The sequence below is a fragment of the Salvelinus alpinus genome, chromosome 5 (assembly GCF_045679555.1).
Source record: "Salvelinus alpinus chromosome 5, SLU_Salpinus.1, whole genome shotgun sequence".
Lineage (NCBI taxonomy): Eukaryota > Metazoa > Chordata > Actinopteri > Salmoniformes > Salmonidae > Salvelinus > Salvelinus alpinus.
In genome coordinates, this window is record NC_092090.1 from 49,998,461 (window position 1) to 50,018,968 (window position 20,508).

The window sequence follows — 20,508 nt, forward strand, 5'->3', positions numbered from 1 at the left end:
AGTGTAGGACGTTTCTCATGAAATAAGCTTTTTCAACAGTATATAACTATAGCCTTTACTGCGAGGTGCTAATTTGTATTTAATTTCACTACATGTTAATCTTAAAAGCCCATGCATTATATAACCACTAAAGGTATGCTCCTAAATGGAGAAGATGAATAAAAGAGGAGATGAAGGCGATAAACTTCAAAACCCATCATCACCATCGAATGAATGACCCCTGTTCCTCTTCAACTGTTTCCATAGCAACCGTTGCTCCCTCCTGTGCGAGAAATCGTGTTACCCTTAAACAATTAAGTCAGAGCAAATGAACTAGCATTACTGGGGAGTGTTATTATTCTGTGTTTACAGACATCAAAGACAGGGTTTCTGATTCAATCAGCGGGATTGTCTGAATATGGGCCAGTGGTTGGTGTAGTGTATATACAGAAAATCAAAATCAAATCAACTAAAATGTTATTTGTCATGTTTTGTAAACAATAGGTGTAGACTAACAGTGAAATGCTTACATACGGGTCATTTTCCAGAATTCAAGATAAAGATACAATAGATGTTTTATATATATACACGTATATACAGTGGGGAGAACAAGTATTTGATAACCTGCAAAATCGGCAGTGTTTCCTACTTACAAAGCATGTAGAGGTCTGTAATTTTTATGATAGGTACACTTCAACTGTGAGAGACGGAATCTAAAACTAAAATCCAGAAAATCACATTGTATGAGTAGCCACAACAATTTGGCGTCAACAACAGAATGATTAATTCCACATGCGGAGAGTCTCCCAAGTTGCGCAGTGGTCTAAGGCACTGTATCGTATTTCTTTTAACCTTTATTTAACTAGGCAAGTCAGTTAGGAACAAATTCTTATTTTCAATGACAGCCTAGGAACAGTGGGTTCACCCCCTTGTTCATGGGCAGAACGACAGATTTGTACCTTGTCAGCTCAGGGATTCGATCTTGCAACCTTTCGGTTACTATTCCAACGCTCTAACCACTAGGCCACCCTGCCACCCCGCCACCCCGGTAGTAATAGCTGTGCCACTAGAGATCCTGATTCAGGTCCACACTTTTTTGGATACTACATATTTCCATGTGTGTTATTTCATAGTTTTGATGTATTCACTATTATTCTACAATGTAGAAAGTAGTAAAATAAACTAAACCCTTGAATGAGTAGGTGTGTCCAAACTTTTGACTGGTACTGTATATACACTGCTCAAAAAAATAAAGGGAACACTTTAACAACACAATGTAACTCCAAGTCAATCACACTTCTGTGAAATCAAACTGTCCACTTAGGAAGCAACACTGATTGACAATAAATTTCACATGCTGTTGTGCAAATGGAATAGACAAAAGGTGGAAATTATAGGCAATTAGCAAGACACCCCCAATAAAGGAGTGGTTCTGCAGGTGGTGACCACAGACCACTTCTCAGTTCCTATGCTTCCTGGCTGATGTTTTGGTCACTTTTGAATGCTGGCGGTGCTTTCACTCTAGTGGTAGCATGAGACGGAGTCTACAACCCACACAAGTGGCTCAGGTAGTGCAGCTCATCCAGGATGGCACATCAATGCGAGCTGTGGCAAGAAGGTTTGCTGTGTCTGTCAGCGTAGTGTCCAGAGCATGGAGGCGCTACCAGGAGACAGGCCAGTACATCAGGAGACGTGGAGGAGGCCGTAGGAGGGCAACAACCCAGAAGCAGGACCACTACCTCCGCCTTTGTGCAAGGAGGAGCAGGAGGAGCACTGCCAGAGCCCTGCAAAATGACCTCCAGCAGGCCACAAATGTGCATGTGTCTGCTCAAACGGTCAGAAACAGACTCCATGAGGGTGGTATGAGGGCCCGACGTCCACAGGTGGGGGTTGTGCTTACAGCCCAACACCGTGCAGGACGTTTGGCATTTGCCAGAGAACACCAAGATTGGCAAATTCGCCACTGGCGCCCTGTGCTCTTCACAGATGAAAGCAGGTTCACACGCACATGTGACAGACGTGACAGAGTCTGGAGACGCCGTGGAGAATGTTCTGCTGCCTGCAACATCCTCCAGCATGACCGGTTTGGCGGTGGGTCAGTCATGGTGTGGGGTGGCATTTCTTTGGGGGGCCGCACAGCCCTCCATGTGCTCGCCAGAGATAGCCTGACTGCCATTAGGTACCGAGATGAGATCCTCAGACCCCTTGTGAGACCATATGCTGGTGCGGTTGGCCCTGGGTTCCTCCTAATGCAAGACAATGCTAGACCTCATGTGGCTGGAGTGTGTCAGCAGTTCCTGCAAGAGGAAGGCATTGATGCTATGGACTGGCCCGTCCGTTCCCCAGACCTGAATCCAATTGAGCACATCTGGGACATCATGTCTCGCTCCATCCACTAACGCCACGTTGCACCACAGACTGTCCAGGAGTTGGCGGATGCTTTAGTCCAGGTCTGGGAGGAGATCCCTCAGGAGACCATCCGCCACCTCATCAGGAGCATGCCCAGGCGTTGTAGGGAGGTCATACAGGCACGTGGAGGCCACACACACTACTGAGCCTCATTTTGACTTGTTTTAAGGACATTACATCAAAGTTGGATCAGCCTGTAGTGTGGTTTTCCACTTTAATTTTGAGTGTGACTCCAAATCCAGACCTCCATGGGTTGAAAAATTTGATTTCCATTGATAATTTTTGTGTGATTTTGTTGTCAGCACATTCAACTATGTAAAGAAAAAAGTATTTAATTAGAATATTTCATTCATTCAGATCTAGGATGTGTTATTTTACTGTTCCCTTTATTTTTTTGAGCAGTGTATTTGCAAAAAAATACATGGTGGATTGGAAGTGATGCAGACAATTACATCGATGGTTGTTGCAATCTACTGTATCTGCAATATTAAAGCTGATCTACCCTCTAAAAAGAAAAAAAGAAAATGTAACAAAATAATTATACAAAATATATAAGAGTACAGTGTACATTTTAGGACACGCTCAGCATCAAGGAGGAGTTAGCTGTGAGGATGGGTTGACAATTTACTCTAGGAGGTGTGAGACTGTCCCTAAATGTACACCATACAGGCACATGAATATACTGTTGATACTTTTCATCCGGTCGAGTCATTTGCATTGAATGCAAAGTTGAATGCAAACAAAACAGATTACATTTTTACACTCTACCACATATAGTATTTATAGGAAATAAAAAATACTTTCAAAGTTTACAGATAGAAGTAGTTGACACAGCCACATTATTTGAAAATACTCAAACGCATAGAAAATAAGTCTTTAAAATGCAAATACTTAAATATGTACGTTTTTTAACCCAGGTCTGACACGCAGCACTACTGTAGCTAGTAAAATTGTGTACAAACTCTAGAATCACTAAATAAATGTAAACAAATTAAGCTGGCTAGGTAATCACCTTGGCTGTGGGGGAAACAATTAACTTATTTACCATTAATTAGCCACCACAAATATTTACTGCTAGTCAACGCTATGTCTTCAAAACTGCAAGTAGTCTCCAGTACTGTTTACTTTTTAACGTTCTATGAGGTCTCCACTTTCCAAGCATATTTGATCAGTTCATACCTGTCGTAACTGCAGCCTCCTGTTCTTGAGATTACTTGAATAAGATAACAGTATAGCTTTATCGCTGGGGCCAGCCGTTGTAACACGAACAAACACACGTTAGTAGTTACAGCCAGCAGTTACTAGCACACACAAATTAACACATAAGGCTCTATTTTTGGCTGGCGTTAATTAAGGCAGCTCTATTGTCAAACCCATATTAGTTAACAATTTTGTCATGTAAAAACTGGCACACTGGCATTTTCCATCCCTAACGCCATGTACGGCAATTTACCTGTCTTATATCAGCTCATTTGCGCTCAGATGGGCGGGGTGGAAATATTTGAGGTGTGTCCTTAAAAACATGAACCAAAGTGCTAATTTCAGGCAGTGCTGATATGGATATCTAAGCTGGTTTTAGCGGTAACGCAGTTGGTAAAGGCATGCATTTTTTACAGTGGAAACGCAGCCTATCCAGTCATGATGCACACTGCCCATATGCACATGGAGTAGCCTAATGTGCTTTTGGTGCTTGTATACTTCGTATTTAGAAACATAAAACATTTCGATTTTTTCCCATTTCGTTGTATTTGATTAAAAACCAAGCTTCCCCACCTCTCAATAAATAAAGGGTTTGGCTCCTGAGACTGCTTGCAAATAAATCTTAATCACCAAAGCTTTATTGAAATATAAAGTTTGAGAGGAGTAAAACAGTGAGCTGACATTCCCTTTTTATCTATGCATTGTAGGCAGGCCCACATTATTTTAGCCATACAGGTCCCATTTTGGATGTGCGTAAAAGGCTACGTGTCCATGCCCATCATGAAACAAGAGACGAGAACCTCGGTGAATATGGTGAACCTCATATTTAGAAGTTATCTGTAACCTGTTAAAATGGTGTCACGCCTGCTCCGCTCTCCTTTCTGGCGCTGCACCTGTCACCATCATTACGCGCATCAGCACTCATTGGACTCACCTGGACTCTTTCACCTTGTTGATTGCCCCATCTATATCTGTCTGTTCCTCCGTTGGTTCCCCGTGTCAGCATTATTGTCATTTACGTTTCCCCTGTCCAGACGCTGTCTGTATTCTGTTCCTGTCACACCCTGATCTATGTCACCTGCCTTTGTGATTTGTCTCCACCCCCCTCCAGGTGTCGCCCATCTTCCCCATTATCCCCTGTGTATTTATACCTGTGCTCTCGGTTTGTCTGCTGCAAGTTCGTCTTGTTTGTCAAGCCAACCAGCGTTTTTGTGTCAGCTCCTGCTTTCCCCAGTCTCTCTTTTCTCGTCCTCCTGGTTTTTGACCCTTGACTGTCCTGACTCTCTACCCACTCGCCTGACCACTCTGCCTGCCCCTGACCCTGCCTGCCGTCCTGTACCTTTGCCCCACCTCTGGATTACCAACCTCTGCCTGACCTGAGCCTGCCTGCCGTCCTGTACCTTTGCCTCTATTGCTGTAATAAACATTGTTACTTCGACACGGTTTACATCTGGGTCTTACCTTGATACCCGATAGTTCCAGATCCGTTGGTTATTAAATGTTCACTCCATGTACCTGCTTCTAATCTCCAGCATCTGTCCTCACAAATTGCGTGTTTTCCGCATCATATGTTCAAAACGCCCTCCCTTGGGCCTACTATAACGAAGACAGGTTCAACAGCAATGCGTGTATTTTTATTCTGAAGATTTTATGATATACATTTATTTATTGTTGTTAGTTTATTAAAAAAAGATTGGTTGTAATAAAATTAAACGAAAAACAAGGAGACTTCACCTTCCTGGAGCCTCATTTATAAACGTTGTGTAAGCACAAAAGAAGGCGTACGCCAATTTTTAAGCAAACTTCGGGATTTATCAAAAAAATAATAACTTGACGGGAGAATATGCAGTCTTCCACGGACACTTTGACCCATACGTACGCACATAAACTGGAGAAATGAGAAACTGCGACTCCGATGGCAGAAGGATGAAACTCGAGAAACACTTTGAAATTGATACCATTGTGTAAAATAAATCTAAATATTACCTCATGTATTATATGAAGAGTTCCCTGTAAAGCACACAAATGGAGATATCTGTTTTTGCAAAAGAACCCCTCAAATATGTTGTAAATTTTAATCGGTAATCATTATTAATTGGATCTGTAATTATTAAACAATACTTGTATGTTATGAAATGTATTCTCATAAATAATAAGGTGAACAATGGGACAAATTACGTTTAAACTGATGCCGTTTTCAATGCCTCAGTCGGGCAGATACGAGTGCACAGTTTCATATATTGTTATCACATGTTCGTTGCGCAGAACTGTCAATGTGATAATGGCCCTGCCATTGTCAGTTACAATCAGGGTAATTACCACACCTGTCAAGCCCTCATTATTCTCTATGTTTGGTTAGGTCAGGGTGTGACTCGGGTGGGAAAGTCTATTTTTTCTATTTCTTTGTTTTTGGCTGAGTGTGGTTCAACAATCAGAGGCAGCTGTCTATCGTTGTCTCTGATTGGGGATCATATATAAGTTGTCATTTTCCTGTTGGGTTTTGTGGGATCTTGTTTTCTGTTTAGTGTCTGTGCCTGACAGAACTGTTCGCTTTCGTTTTTTGTCGTTGTGTTTTGGTGTCATCAATAAAAAGACGATGTATGCCTACCACGCTGCGCCTTGGTCCACTCTTCATTCTACCACCAGCGAGAGCCGTTACAACACCTGAAGGTGTTACGCAATTGGGTAGCTTTGACAATCAAATGGGTGGGTATAAAAAGACATGCAATTACAATGCGTAATGACGCATAATGGCTGCTTTGGCACTGTTGGAAGATTTGGCAAATGGAAGAATTCAGAGAGCGAATTTTCAGAGACCAGCAAGATTTACTGGCCAATGATAATAAGTGGCTTATAAGCCGTTTCCGATTACCAAGAGCTGTTCACTTGGAACACTTGGATCTCTGTGCTGTATAGTGAGCCCAGCTTTACAGAGAAGCATCAGCAGAAACCAAGCCATGCCAGTCCCACTTCATCTCTTTGGCAACCTCATTAATAGCGTCGAAGGTGTCTCTTTGCGTTTTCAGGACTGCATCTGTGAGGACACGGCCGCTGGAGGGTTGCATGTCCGTGTCCCCCTCCACCTCCGTCACTACTCCACTCAGGAAGAATACCCTTATAATTCCGGCAAGTCGCTCATCAAGAGGGTTGAGCTCCGTTGTCCCCTTTCCCCCACCCATAGTACAAACACTTTGTCTGTGTAAGGCTATGCGCCTTTTGGCTGCCACTTTTATGTCGGACCACTTCTTTTTTTATTCCTGAGAAAGTCTGTCCTTCTGAGCCAGCAGCATTCACAGCGTCCGCCACATGCTGCCACTCTAACGCCTTTTTGGCATTTGTAATGCCCACACTGTGTCCACCAAACAATATATTTTTTCTTGCTTCAACCTCCCCTACAATCATTTCTATTTCACACTGGTGAAATTTCATTTTTAGCCTTTCTGTGTTATAAATCAGAATATTTTTGTGCGTAAGCACTTTCTGTGTTTCATCCGTATGCCATCTTTTGACGTGAATCCTCTGCACAGTTTTATAAATCAGGCCCCTGGTATATTCATGACAAAATCTGTGGCATACTTGTAATGCAAACTTCTGCAGATGAATGTGATCTGTGAATGCGATCTGATAAATGGTTCCGATTGTGTTTATAAAACATATGCCTATTTGCGAGCAGTATAACGGTGAGTGGACATTCTCCCCTTCTATTTATGTTTGAACTTTGTCCAGCTACTGGGAAAAGTTTGGATGTGTGTAAAACCCTCCATAGACTGGGTTGTTTTAATATTACATGCTGGAAATGATGGGCCTGTAAGTGAGACACAGCCTATTTAAAACCAGTTGTTTGATTAGAAGTATTTGCTGTCTTTTTAGGCATTATCAATAACAAATTTAATCTGGCTTATTTACAATGTTTGGCATATCCATGCTCAGCCATAATGCAATTTATAGTAGGTGTGAATGCTATTGAAGCCATGCAATTACTTAGAGCAATGTGAACTGCAAACTGGTTCAAGTTAACATACAGATAGGTCTTCATTTTTGTTATGTTGTTTCTGTAAGCCATTGAACCAACTATAACGGACTAACTTTGGAACTGGAGTTGATTCCAAGGCAATACATAAATACACAACTTGAAGCAACCACATATTTCGCCACGGAGCACTTTCTGATTGGCCAGTGAGGGGCCAAGCCTCGACACGCCCACAACTTGTTCATTCATCAAAACCCAGCACTTTCCCGCCAAGGCCAGCAAATGTCTCGATAATTGTAATAGTGAAAATAGCACAAATATTTCTGACACACCCCTGAACCTATAGCGTTACCGCCTGCACTTAGATTTACTATTGAGTTAGGTTTGTTAAAATAGAGGCCATAGTCTGCCTACAGGGCAGTGTAGTGCACAGACCTTTCATGAAGCAGATGCTCAAAAAGAAATGTATGACATACTGCCTCTGTAGCGTAGGCCTATCTTTAGGCCCATTTATTTCTGCAAAAACACTCACTCATCACAAATTGTAAGCAAGTTAGTTACAGTGGTTCCTAAAGACATCAAATCAGAGTTTATGAGTCACATGCACAGGGTCCCAGATGTAATACAGCAGGGTACAGTGAAATGATTATGCTCCAACAATGCAGGTCAAAGAGAAGTGAGTGAAACAATAATAACAAATAATAATAGTAATAATACTAAGTAATAGAATAGAATAAAATCACAATACGGCATATACAGTGCATTCGGAAAGTAATCATACCCCTTGACTTTTCCACATTTTGTTACGTTACAGCCGTTTCTAAAATGGATGAATTTTTTATTTTTTTTCTCATCAATCTTAACACAATTTGGTATTTTGGTATTTTATTAGGATTCCCATTAGCTGTTGCAACAGCTACTCTTCTTGGGGTCCACACATTAATAGATAAGAACAGCTCAAGGACAGAACTAGATACATGTTTTTTAAAAGGCACACATAGCCTACATATCAGTGCATACACACAAACTATCTAGGTCAAATAGGGAGGAGGCGTTGTGCCGTGAGGTGTTGCTTAATCCGTATTTTGAAACCAGGTCTGCTGTTTAATTGAGCAATGTGAGATGGAACGGAGTTCCATGCAATAATGGCTCTATATAATACTGTACGCTTTCTTTAATTTGTTCTGGATTTGGGGACTGTGAAAAGACCCCTGGTGGAATGCATGGTGGGGTAAGTGTGTATGTCAGAGCTGTGTGTAAGTTGACTATTTAAATAATTTGGAATTCTCAACACATTAATGCTTCTTATAAAAATAAGAAGTGATGCAGTCAGTCTCTACTCAACTCCTAGCCAAGAGAGACTGGCATGCATAGTATTTATATCAGCCCTCTGATAACATTGAAGAGCAAGACGTGCCGCTCTGTTCTGGGCCAGCTGCAGCTTAACTAGGTCTTTCCTTGCAGCACTGGACCACACAACTAGACAGTAATCAAGATTAGACCAAACTAGGGCCTGCAAAACGTTGTGTTGTCAAAAAAGCAGAGCATCTCTTTATTACGGACAGACCTCTCCCCATCTTTACAACCATTGAATCTATATGTTTTGACCATGACAGTTAGCAATCTAAGGTAACGCCAAGTAATTTAGCCTCCTCAACTTGTTCAACAGCCACACCATTCATTACCAGATTCAGCTGAGGTCTAGAACTTAGGGAATGATTTGTACCAAATACAATGCACTTAGAGATGTTCAGAACCAGTTTATTACTGGCCACCGATTCCAAAACAGACTGCAACTCTTTGTTAAGGTTTCAGTGACTTCATTAGCTGTGGTTGCTGATGCGTATATGGTTGAATCATCAGCTTACATGGGCACACATGCTTTGTTTAATGCCAGTGGCAGGTCATTGGTACAAATAGAAAAGAGTAGAGGGCCTAGAGAACTGCAATGCGGTACACCACAAACTACATGTTTGACATTAGAGAAGCTTCCATTAAAGAAAACCCTTTGTGTTCTAATACCCCATAATGACAAACAGATTTTTTGAAATGTTTCCCAAAACATAACTTTACCCAGTGCTTTGTTGAAGCACCATTGCCAGCTATTACAGCCTCAAGTCTTCTTGAGTATGATCCTAATGTCACGTTCCTAACCTTATTTCCTTTGTTTAGTCTTTGTTTAGTTGGTCAGGACGTGAGCTGGGTGGGCATTCTATGTTTTGGGTTTCTATGTTGGGTTTGTTGTTTGGCCTAATATGGTTCTCAATCAGAGGCAGGTGTTTGTCATTGTCTCTGATTGGGAACCATATTAAGGTAGCCTGTTTGCACTGTTGGTTTGTGGGTGATTGTTTCCTGTCTTTGTGTTCTGCACCAGATAGGACTGTTTTCGGTTTTCACATTTATTGTTTTGTTGCTTGTAGTGTTCACGTTATTATCTTTATTAAATCATGTTGAACACTAGCCGCGCTGCGTTTTGGTCCTCTCCTTCATCCCAGGAAGAAAGCCTACAAGCTACAAGCTTGGCACACCTGTATTTGGGGAGTTTCTCCCATTCTTCTCTGCAGATCCTCTCAAGCTCTGTCAGGTTGGATAGGGAGCATCACTGTACAGCTATGTTCAGGTCTCTCCAGAGATGTTCGATCGGGTTCAAGTCCTTGCGCTGGCTGGGCCACTTAAAGACATTCAGAAACTTCTCCAGAAGCCGTTTAGGGTCGCTGTCCTTTTGGAAGGTGAATCGTCGCCCCCAGTCTGAGGTCCTGAGCGCTCTGGAGGAGGTTTTCATCAAGGGTCTCCCAGTCCCTGACACTGAAAAACATCCCCACAGCATGGTGCTGCCACCACCATGCTTCACTGTAGGGATGGTGTCAGGTTTCCTTCACACTTGAAGCTTGGGATTCAGGCCAAAGAGTTCAATCTTGGTTTAATTAGACCAGAGAATCTAGTTTCTCATGGTCTGAGAATCCTTTAGGTGCCCTTTGACAATCTGCGAGCGGCTGTCATGTGCCTTTTACTGAGGAGTGGCTTCCGTCTGGCCACTCTAAAATAAAGGCCGGATTGGTGGAGTGCTGCAGAGAAGGTTCTGGAAGGTTTTCTCATCTCCACAGAGGAACTCTGGAGCTGTCAGAGTGACCATTGGGTTCTTGGTCACCTCCCTGACCAAGGCCCTTCTCCCCCAATTTCTCAGTATGGCTGGGTGGCCAGCTCTAGGAATAGTATTGGTGGTTCTAAACTTCTTCCATATAAGTATAATGGAGGCCACTGTGTTCTTGGGGACCTTTTTGGTACTCTTCCCCAGATCTGTGCCTCGACAAAATTATGTCTCGGAGCGCTACAGACAATTACTTCGACCTCATGGTTTGGATTTTGCTCTAACATGCACTGTCAACTGTAGGACCTTATATGCACATTTGTGTGCCTATCCAAATAATGTCTATTAAATTGAATTTACCACAGGTGAACTCCAATCAAGTTGTAATAACATCTCACGGATGATCAATGGAAACAGGGTGCCTCTGAGCTCAATTTCGAGTATTAGCAAAGGGTCTGAATGCTTATGTAAATAAGGTATTTCTAAAAACCTTTTTTCGCTTTGTCATTATGGAGTGCTGTGTGTAGATTGATGAGGATGTTTTTTTCAATCCATTTTAGAATAAGGCTGTAATGTAACCAAATGTGGAAAATGTCAAGGGGTCTGAATACTTTCCGAATGCACAACTGTATACACTGAGTATACAAAACATTAAGAACACCACTGACCAGGTGAATCCAGGTGAAAGCTATGAACCCTTACTGATGTCACTTGTTAAATGCACTTTAAATCAATGTAGATGAAGAGGAGGAGACATGTTAAAGAAGGATGTTTAAGCCTCGAGACAAGTGAGACATGAGCTTGTGTATGTGTGCCATTCAGAGGGTGAATGGGCAAGACAAAACATGTAGAACGTGATAAGTTAGTCGGTGCCAGGCAAACCAGTTTGTTTCAGGAACTGCTGCTGGATTTTTCATGCTCAACAGTTTCACGTGTATATCAAGAATGGTCCCCTACCAAAGGACATCCATCCAACTTGACACAACTGTGGGAAGCATTGGAGTCATACAGGGATGGGCCAGCATCCCTGTAGAACGCTTGCGACCTCTTCAAGAGTCCATACACGGATGAATTGAAGCTGTTGAGGGCAAAAGGGGGAATGGGGTGCAACCCAGTATTAGGAAGGTGTTCTTAATGTTTCAATGTATACACTGAGTATACCAAACATTAGGAACACCTTCCTAATATTGGGGTTCCCCCCCCCCCCCCCCTTCTTTTGCCCTCAGAACAGCCTCAGAACCCAACAGCATTGCAGTTCTTGACACAAAACGGAGAGCCTGTCACCTACTACCATACCCATTTTAAAGGAACTTAAATATTTTGTCTTGCCCATTTTCCCTCTGAATGACACATCTACACAATCCATGTATCAATTGTCTCAAGGCTTAGAAATCCTTCTTTCACCTGTTTCCTCCCCTTCATCTTCATTGTGGAGTGAAGACAGGGTCCTGAAGTGGAGTTAGCAAGTGACATCAATAAGGGACCTTGACTTCACCTGGATTCACCTGGTTTTCTATGTAATGGAAAGAGCAGTTGTGCTACTCCCTAAAAAAATTGCATGTGTCCTTAATGTTTTGTACACTCAGTGTATATCAGAGGTGGGACCAAGTCACCATTATTTGAATCACAACCTCGGAGCCTCAAGTCGAGTCCCAAGTATAGCGGGTCAAGCCTCGAGTCAAGTCCAAGTCGTGCATTCTAAGACCAAGCCAAGTCGAGTCAGCATGGTCATTACACAGATGCACCTTGTGCAGGAAACAATAAAAGGCCATTCAAAAAATTGCAGCTTTGTCACACATCACAATGCTACAGATGTCTCATGTTTTGAGGGCAGGAACGTCCACCAGAGCTGTTGCCAGATAATTTAATGTTCAATTGCCTATCATAAGCCACCTCAAACGTCGTTTTAAAGACTTTGGCAGTACGTCCAACCGGACTTAAAACCACCGACCACGTGTATGGTGTCATGCGGCAAGCGGTTTGACGATTTTCAACATTGTGAACAGAGTGTGTTGATGGGGTTGTCAATGGGGTTATGGTATGGGCAGGCATTAGCTACGCACAACAAACTCAATTGCATTTTATTGATCACAATTTCAATGCACAGTGACAAGATCCTGAGACCCATTGTCATGCCATTCATCTGCCGCCATCACCTCGTGTCACAAGGATCTGTACACAATTCCTGGAAGCTGAAAATGTCTCAGTTCTTCCATGTCCTGAACTCACCAGACATGTCACCCATTGAACATGTTTGGGATGCTTTGAATCGACGTGTATGACAGCGTGTCCCGCCAATATCCAGCAACTTGCACGACGATTGAAGAGGAGTGGGACAACATTCCACAGGCCACAATCATCAGCCTGGTGAATTCTATGTGAAGGAGATGCGTAGCGCTGCATGGGGTAAATGGTGGTCACACGAGATACTGACTGGTATTCTGATCCACAACCCTACCTTTTAAGGTATCTGTGACCAACAGATGCATATATGTATTCCCAGTCATGTGAACTCCATAGATTAGGGCCTAATAATTGTTTTTCAATTGGCTGATTTCCTTATAAACTCAGCAAAAAAAGAAACGTCCCTTTTTCAGGACCCTGTCTTCAAAGATAATTCGTAAAAATACAAATAACTTCACAGATCTTCATTGTAAAGTGTTTAAACACCATTTCTCATGCTTATTCAATGAACCACAACCAATTAATGAACATGCACCTGTGGAATGGTTGATAAGACACTAACAGCTTACAGACGGTAGGCAATTAAGGTCACAGTTATGAAAACTTAGGACACTAAAGAGGCCTTTCTACTGACTCTGAAAAACACCAAAAGAAAGATGCCCAGTGTCCCTGCTCATCTGCGTGAACGTGCCTTAGGAATGCTGCAAGGAGGCATGAGGACTGCAGATGTGGCCCGGGCAATAAATTGCAATGTCCGTACTGTGAGACGCCTAAGACAGCGCTACAGGGAGACAGGATGGACAGCTGATCGTCCTAGCAGTGGCAGACCACGTGTAACAACACCTGCACAGGATCGGTACATCCGAACATCACACCTGCGGGACAGGTACAGGAAATCAACAACAACTGCCCGAGTTACACCAGGAATGCACAATCCCTTCATCAGTGCTCAGACTGTCCGAAATAGGCTGAGAGAGGCTAGACTGAGGGCTTGTAGGCCTGTTGTAAAACAGGTCCTCACCAGACATCACCGGCAACAACGTCGCCTATGGGCAATAACCCACCGTCACTGGACCAGACAGGACTGGCAAAAAGTGCTCTTTACTGATGAGTCGCGATTTTGTCTCACCTGGGGTGATGGTCTGATTCGCGTTTTTCGTTGAAGGAATGAGCGTTACACCGAAGTCTGTACTCTGGAGCGGGATCGATTTGGAGGTGTCACAGCATCATCAGACTGAGCTTGTTGTCATTGCAGGGAAGACATCCTCCTCCCTCATGTGGTACCCAACCTGCAGGCTCATCCTGACATGACCCTCCAGCATGACAATGCCAACAGCCATACTGCTCGTTCTGTGCGTGATTTCCTGCAAGACAGGAATGTCAGTGTTCTGTCATGGCTAGCGAAGAGCCCCGATCTAAAATCCCATTGAGCATGTCTTGGACATTTTGGATCGGAGGGTGAGGGCTAGGGTCATTCCCCCCAGAAATGTCCGGGAACTTGCAGGTGCCTTGGTGGAAGAGTGGGGTAACCTCACAGCAATAACTGGCAAATCTGGTGCAGTCCACAAGGAGGAGATGCACTGCAGTACTTAATGCAGCTGTTGGCCACACCAGATACTGACTGTTACTTTTGATTTTGACCCCCCTTTGTTCAGGGACACATTATTCCATTTCTGTTAGTCCCACGTCTGTGGAACTTGTTCAGTTTATGTCTCAGTTGTTGAATCTTATGTTCATACAAATATTTACACATGTTAAGTTTGCTGAAAATAAATGCAGTTGACATTTCTTTTTTTGCTGAGTTTATGAACTGTAACTCAGTAAAATCATTGAAATTGTTGCATCTTGCATTTATATTTTTGTTCAATATAATTGTAACATATGAACCTTGTACTCAGTGTAGAGGTATATACAGGTCGTGTTGATCCAATGATGAAAGCTTCATATCAAAGAAAATATACTAGTAGATTTACCAAATATGCACGGGCAATAGCCTGTCCCATATGAATGGACACTGGTAGTGTAAATAACAGGATGGGAGACAGAGAACTGGTTTGAAGCGCATGGCACAGCAGATGTTTATTGTAAAGGACCACAGGAGGAGGCAGATAGCTGGGTCCAGGGGCAGGCAGATGGTCATACACTGAGGTCCAAAAAGGCAACAGTACAGGCAGGGAAAAGGCTAGTAACGTCGTCTGGGATATCAGGCAATAGGTTGATAACAGGAAATCCGATAGGCTAAAGAACAGGCAGAAGGCTTCGTTAGTGAGGCAGGCAAAAATTATCATACACAGGCGGATTCAATTACGGGAAAACCAGAGCTCCGAATAGAAGTGTGTCACAAAACAAACAATACCTCACAATGATGGGGTGCAAAGAACTGAACTAAATAGGTGTGAGAATGACATACAGGTGTGTGAACAGGTGATCAGAATTCAGGTGATTGGGATCTGGAGAGTGAGCTGTGTTCAGGGGATCTATGTGTTTGAGAGTGTGAGCTGGAAAGTGGGTTGGAACTTGAGATGCATTCAGGGGATCTATGTGTTTGAGAGTGTGAGTTGGAAGCAGACGTTACAGGTAGAGGGCAAGACTGTACAGCCTCCCCTTGAGAAACCACATTGAATCTGACTAACAGGAGCTCAAACAGGTAGGCCTGCATAATATAAGCACTTGGCCCCCAGGACCATACAATTACCCAATTGGAAACCAATAAACTGGTTCTACAATGTAAAAGGCAATTTCTACATATATTGCTACATTCCTACATTCTTCCTACTCAGACTTAATGATATTTCAACTCATGCATACGTAGAAAAATCTTCTCTTTTTCAATGTTCTGACTCCAAAGCGTGGAGCGCAGGCCACGTAGCCTATTTCACTGAGGCGCGCACGCTCCTATTACGCACAGGAATGAAGTGGCTATCCTCAGCAAGCCAATTTCAATTCTGCCTGAACTTATTGTGAAAACTGGCAATTGGAACTTTCTCGTTCTCAACTCCTGTGGCTGGACGCTCCTCGAGCTTGATGGATGTATCACCGCCTTGTCGTCTGTCCCTATCCGAATGGCCTGTGCTACCTGGAACTTGCCTGCCAAGGAAGTCGTCTCCATCTGCTTCTCCTCCTCCCCCATCTTGTGGTGGAGTAGATGGAGAACATCAAGAGGTTTGTTCCAATAGTGCTGGTCCCATGTCACAAGTCGCGCAAACTGAAGGCAGCGGCACGCTGCTAAATAGATTAGAGTGTCTGCGAGAGTTCCGGAGCAGATCGAGATGAAGAGTAGCTTTGCCACCCTGGTGCCTGATCTACCTCCGCCTTCATTGCTGGGTCTGCCTGTATCTGTGACAGCTGTGCTGACTCCATCGGCACTGACTCCAACAGCGGCCTCGTTGTCGAGTTTGTCTCCTTTCCCTCTCTCTGGATCTGACAGGGCTCTTCCTGCTGTGGCAGGTCTGGACCTATTGCCGGGAGCTGCGGGCGTACGCTATCCTGCTTCTCGTGGGCCTGTGAAATGTTCCATGAAATGTGTGAGGGGTAGAATTGGGCGGATTTCTCCATCCCCTTCTCCGGCCGTTGTATTAGGAAGTTTAATGGTGAGAAACGTCTGGAGCAAAAATGTTGTGCTATCCAAGAGCACATGTACTTAACTTATCACACCTGGCACAAATTATTGTCTAGTTCTGTTTTTCCTATACCTGTGCCGAGAGGGGAGTAGTTCAAAGTCAGGATACAGGGGGTGGCTTGTGAGCCTTGCGGAGGGCCCTGACCTTAAAACTTCTTATGGCTTAAATCCCGTTAACTTCTTTGGGGTAGGGGGCAGTATTTTCACATCCGGATGAAAAGCGTCCCCAGAGTAAACTACCTGCTACTCAGGCCCAGATGCTAGGATATGCATTTATTTGTGGATTTGGATAGAAAACACTCTGGAGTTTCGAAAACTGTTTGAATGATGTCTGTGAGTATAACAAAACTCATATGCCAGGCAAAAACCTGAGAAAAAATTCAACCAGGAAGTGGGAAATCTGAGGTTTGTAGTTTTTCAACTCTTTGCCTATCCAAGATACAGTGTCAATGGGGTCATATTGCACTTCCTAAGGCTTCCACTAGATGTTAACAGTCTTTATAACCTTGTTTGATGCTTCTACTGTGAGGAGGGGGGAATGAGAGCTGAATGAGTCAGGGCTCTGCCAGAGGTGCATGAGCTGATCATGCACGCTCACGTGAGAGTTAGCTCTGTTCCATTGCATTTCTACAGACAAAGGAATTCTCCGGTTGAAACATTATTGAAGATTTATGATAAAAACATCATAAAGATTGATTCTATACTTCGTTTGACATGTTTCTACGAACTGTAATATGACTTCGTCTGAACTTTCGCCTGGACTTGCCCGCGCGTCGTGAGTTTGGTTGTGTACTAAACACGCAAACAAAAAGGAGGTATTTGGATATAAATGGTGGACCCTATCTGGTTGCATTGCAGTGCCACCAGAGACTCTGGGTTCGAGCCCAGGCTCTGCCACAGCTGGTCGCGACCGGGAGGCTCATGGGGCGACGCATAATTGGCCCAGCGTCGTCCGGGTTAGGGAGGGTTTGGCCGGCAGGGATATCCTTGTCTCATCGCGCACTAGCGACTCCTGTGGCGGGCCGGGCGCAGTGCACGCTGACCAGGTTGCTAGGTGAACGGTGTTTCCTCCGACACATTGGTGCGGCTGGCTTCCGGGTTGGATGTGCGTTGTATCAAGAAGCAGTGCGGCTTGGTTGGGTTGTGTTTCGGAGGACGCATGACTCTCGACCTTCGCCTCTCCTGAGTCCGTACAGGAGTTGCAGCGATGAGACAAGACCAATTGGATACCACGAAATTGGGGAGAAAAAGGGGTAAAAAAATGACACAATACATTATTTACCATTCATTTCTATTGGACACAAATAGAAAATACCCTCAAATTAAAGCTGACAGTCTGCACTTTAACCTCAAAGTCATTATATCATTTAAAATCCAAAGTGCTGGAGCCAAAACAACAACATAAGTTCGAGCTCACTGTATTTTATCTTGAGAAGAATATATTGGAATAACACAATAACATAGAAAGGATATTTTTCACAAACTAATGCTGAGTGTGCATGTGTGAAACACCCTTTGGCAGCAATTACAACTGTCTGTCTTTTGGGTAAGTCTCTTAGAGCTTTGCACACCTGGATTGTGCAATATGTGCCCTTTATTATTTTCAAAATTCTTCAAGCTCTGCCAAGTTGTTGTTCATTTCTATACAGACATTTTTAAGTCTTGCCATAGATTTTATAGCAGATTTAAGTCAGAACTGTAACTCAGACAATCATGAACATTCACTGTCTTCTTAGTAAACAACTCAGTGTAGATTTGTTCTTGTGTTTTCGGTTATTGTCCTGCTGAAAGGTGAATTTCTCTCCCAGTGTCTGGTCGAAAGGTTTTCCTCTAGGATTTCTCCATTCCATTTAGTTTTATCCTCACTCTAAAAAATGCTGGGTTACGGGCCTCCCGAGTGGCGCAGTGGTCTAAGGCACTGCATCGCACTGTTAGCTGTGTCACTAGAGATTCTGGGTTCGAGTTCCGGCTCTGTTGCAGCCGGGCGTGACCGGGTAACCCATGGGGCGGCGCACAATTGGCCCAGCGTCGTCCGGGTTAGGGTAGGGTTTGGCCAGCAGGGATGTCCTTGTCCCATCGCACACTAGTGACTCCTGTGGCAGGCTAGGTGCAGCGCACGCTGACCAGGTCTCCAGGTGTAAGGTGTTTCCTCTGACACATTGGTGCAGCTTGCTTCCGGGTTAAGTGGGCGTTGTGTCAAGAAGCAGTGCGGCTTGGCTGGGTTGTGTTTCGGAGGACGCACGGCGCTCAACCTTCGCCTCTCCCGAGTCCGTATGGGACAGATACTGGTGGACAAGGAGGCATACAAGCAAAGGGTGGAGAGGACCCTCAGGGAACTCAAGGGTGGCCTGGCAAGGGATTAAATCCATGGCTAGTACCCCCCACATAGGCAGAGGAAAAACCAGTGCCGACCTTGGGAGACATGAGGGCCAGCTAATGAGCTGAATGTTTTCTTCTCAAGATTTGAATCTGACGACTTTGTGTCGGGGGTAAAACAAATGGAAGCATCATTACAAATGTTTGAGAGGGTTGTTGTTAAAAAGGCTGATGTTTTGAAGTTGTTCAGGGGATGTAACGCACAGAAAAGCCCAGGCCCAGACAAAATAAGTGGACATGTGTTAAAGCTGTAAGAACCGACGCTGGAGATGAGAAGCAGGTACGGAGAGTTGAACAATTAATTTAGCACAGACATGGAACAGGACAGGAACAGGGTCAGCACCGGGTAACAATGACATACAAACGTTAATGTAGATGCTACCATGATTATGGATCATCCTGAATGAATCAAATAGCATACCCCCAAGACATGCTAACCTCTCACCATTACAATATGAGAGGATGTTAGCATTTTTGGGGGGCATGATATTTATGCCTCTAACTTTCTCATTCATTGTATCATTTCAAATCCACAGTTCTGGAGTACAGAGCCAAAATAACAACACATTTGTCATTGTCCCAATACTTTTGGAGCTTACTGTATATGTGTGTTGACTGTAATAAGGGCACAACTCACAAACAGACACACATACACACAAAATACAGAGATATTATACGTTTGTGACTGAAGTTATTTGAAATGGCTGGAGGGGGAGTTAAGGTTAAAGCAACATGTCCGTGTGCACTTTGTACAAATGCTGGATCATCAACGACTACATTGTCTGTTCCTCCTTCAAGTATGATTTTCCTTCTGTCATTCACCAGTTTGAGAGAGGGCAACTCATTTTTTCTTTCCAATTCATGCAAGCAGAAAAACATGCATTCAGAAAGTTACACATCTCCCACTCCTTTCCCTCCGTCACTCACAAAAGCAGAGTAATCTGACATTGATATTTTCAACGGGCTGATCAAATTCGCCTTGCAAATGCTCAATGAATGCAACAGGAAGTCATCTGTGGGTTCAATTCCAACAGGGGCCATTCAGAGTCACAGCTGGGAAAAGTTAGTTGACGATAGTGGTGGCAGATAGAGAAAGTAGCTGCTGAGAAGGCAGTAATAAAATGATTAAATATGCATTACCTGTGTTCAGATTCATGGATGGAGAAGATGACTCCTGACGTGGAGGACTTCTGCTGGATGGAGGCCAGGAAGGTAAATTCACTTTTACTCCTGAAGAGCTCCACCACCTTCTCTGTGATGTGGGCGGGCGCGTGGACTGCTCTCCCCACATCTGGGGGATGAAAGAGAAAGAACAGCAATCAGGGAACGGCATGTTCGCCGCTTTCACAGTCGACATCCTGTCTGCCTGTTAAGGTTCAGGCGTCAGCTAGCAGGGGAAAAGAAGACAGAAAAGTGTCTGCGTCCCAAATGGCAACCTGTTCCCAATGTTGTGCACTACGTTTGACCAGGGCGCACAGGGCCATTTGGAACACACATTGTCTGAGGCACGGCCTGAAAAACTGCTGACTTTCACCAAAACAGTACTGTTCACCAATATGGTTCTCTTTTTCAATGAATGCCTTCTCTAATGACAAAGAAAGGCATAGTATCATATGCATTATTCAACGTAAAGATTAACACTAACACACACTCAGTATCAAGCAAGAAAAATTGTCACCTATT

General features: G+C 43.7%; 1 protein-coding gene across 1 annotated transcript in view; it reads right to left on the reverse strand.

The window, feature by feature from the left end:
* LOC139576292 (protein kinase C-binding protein NELL1-like) overlaps nucleotides 1-20,508 on the reverse strand; it is a 528,592-nt gene that overhangs the window by 477,506 nt on the left and 30,578 nt on the right. The window contains exon 3 of the mRNA XM_071402224.1: nucleotides 19,966-20,116. Coding sequence (XP_071258325.1) covers nucleotides 19,966-20,116 — 151 coding nt within the window. The remainder of the gene's footprint in view (nucleotides 1-19,965; nucleotides 20,117-20,508) is intronic.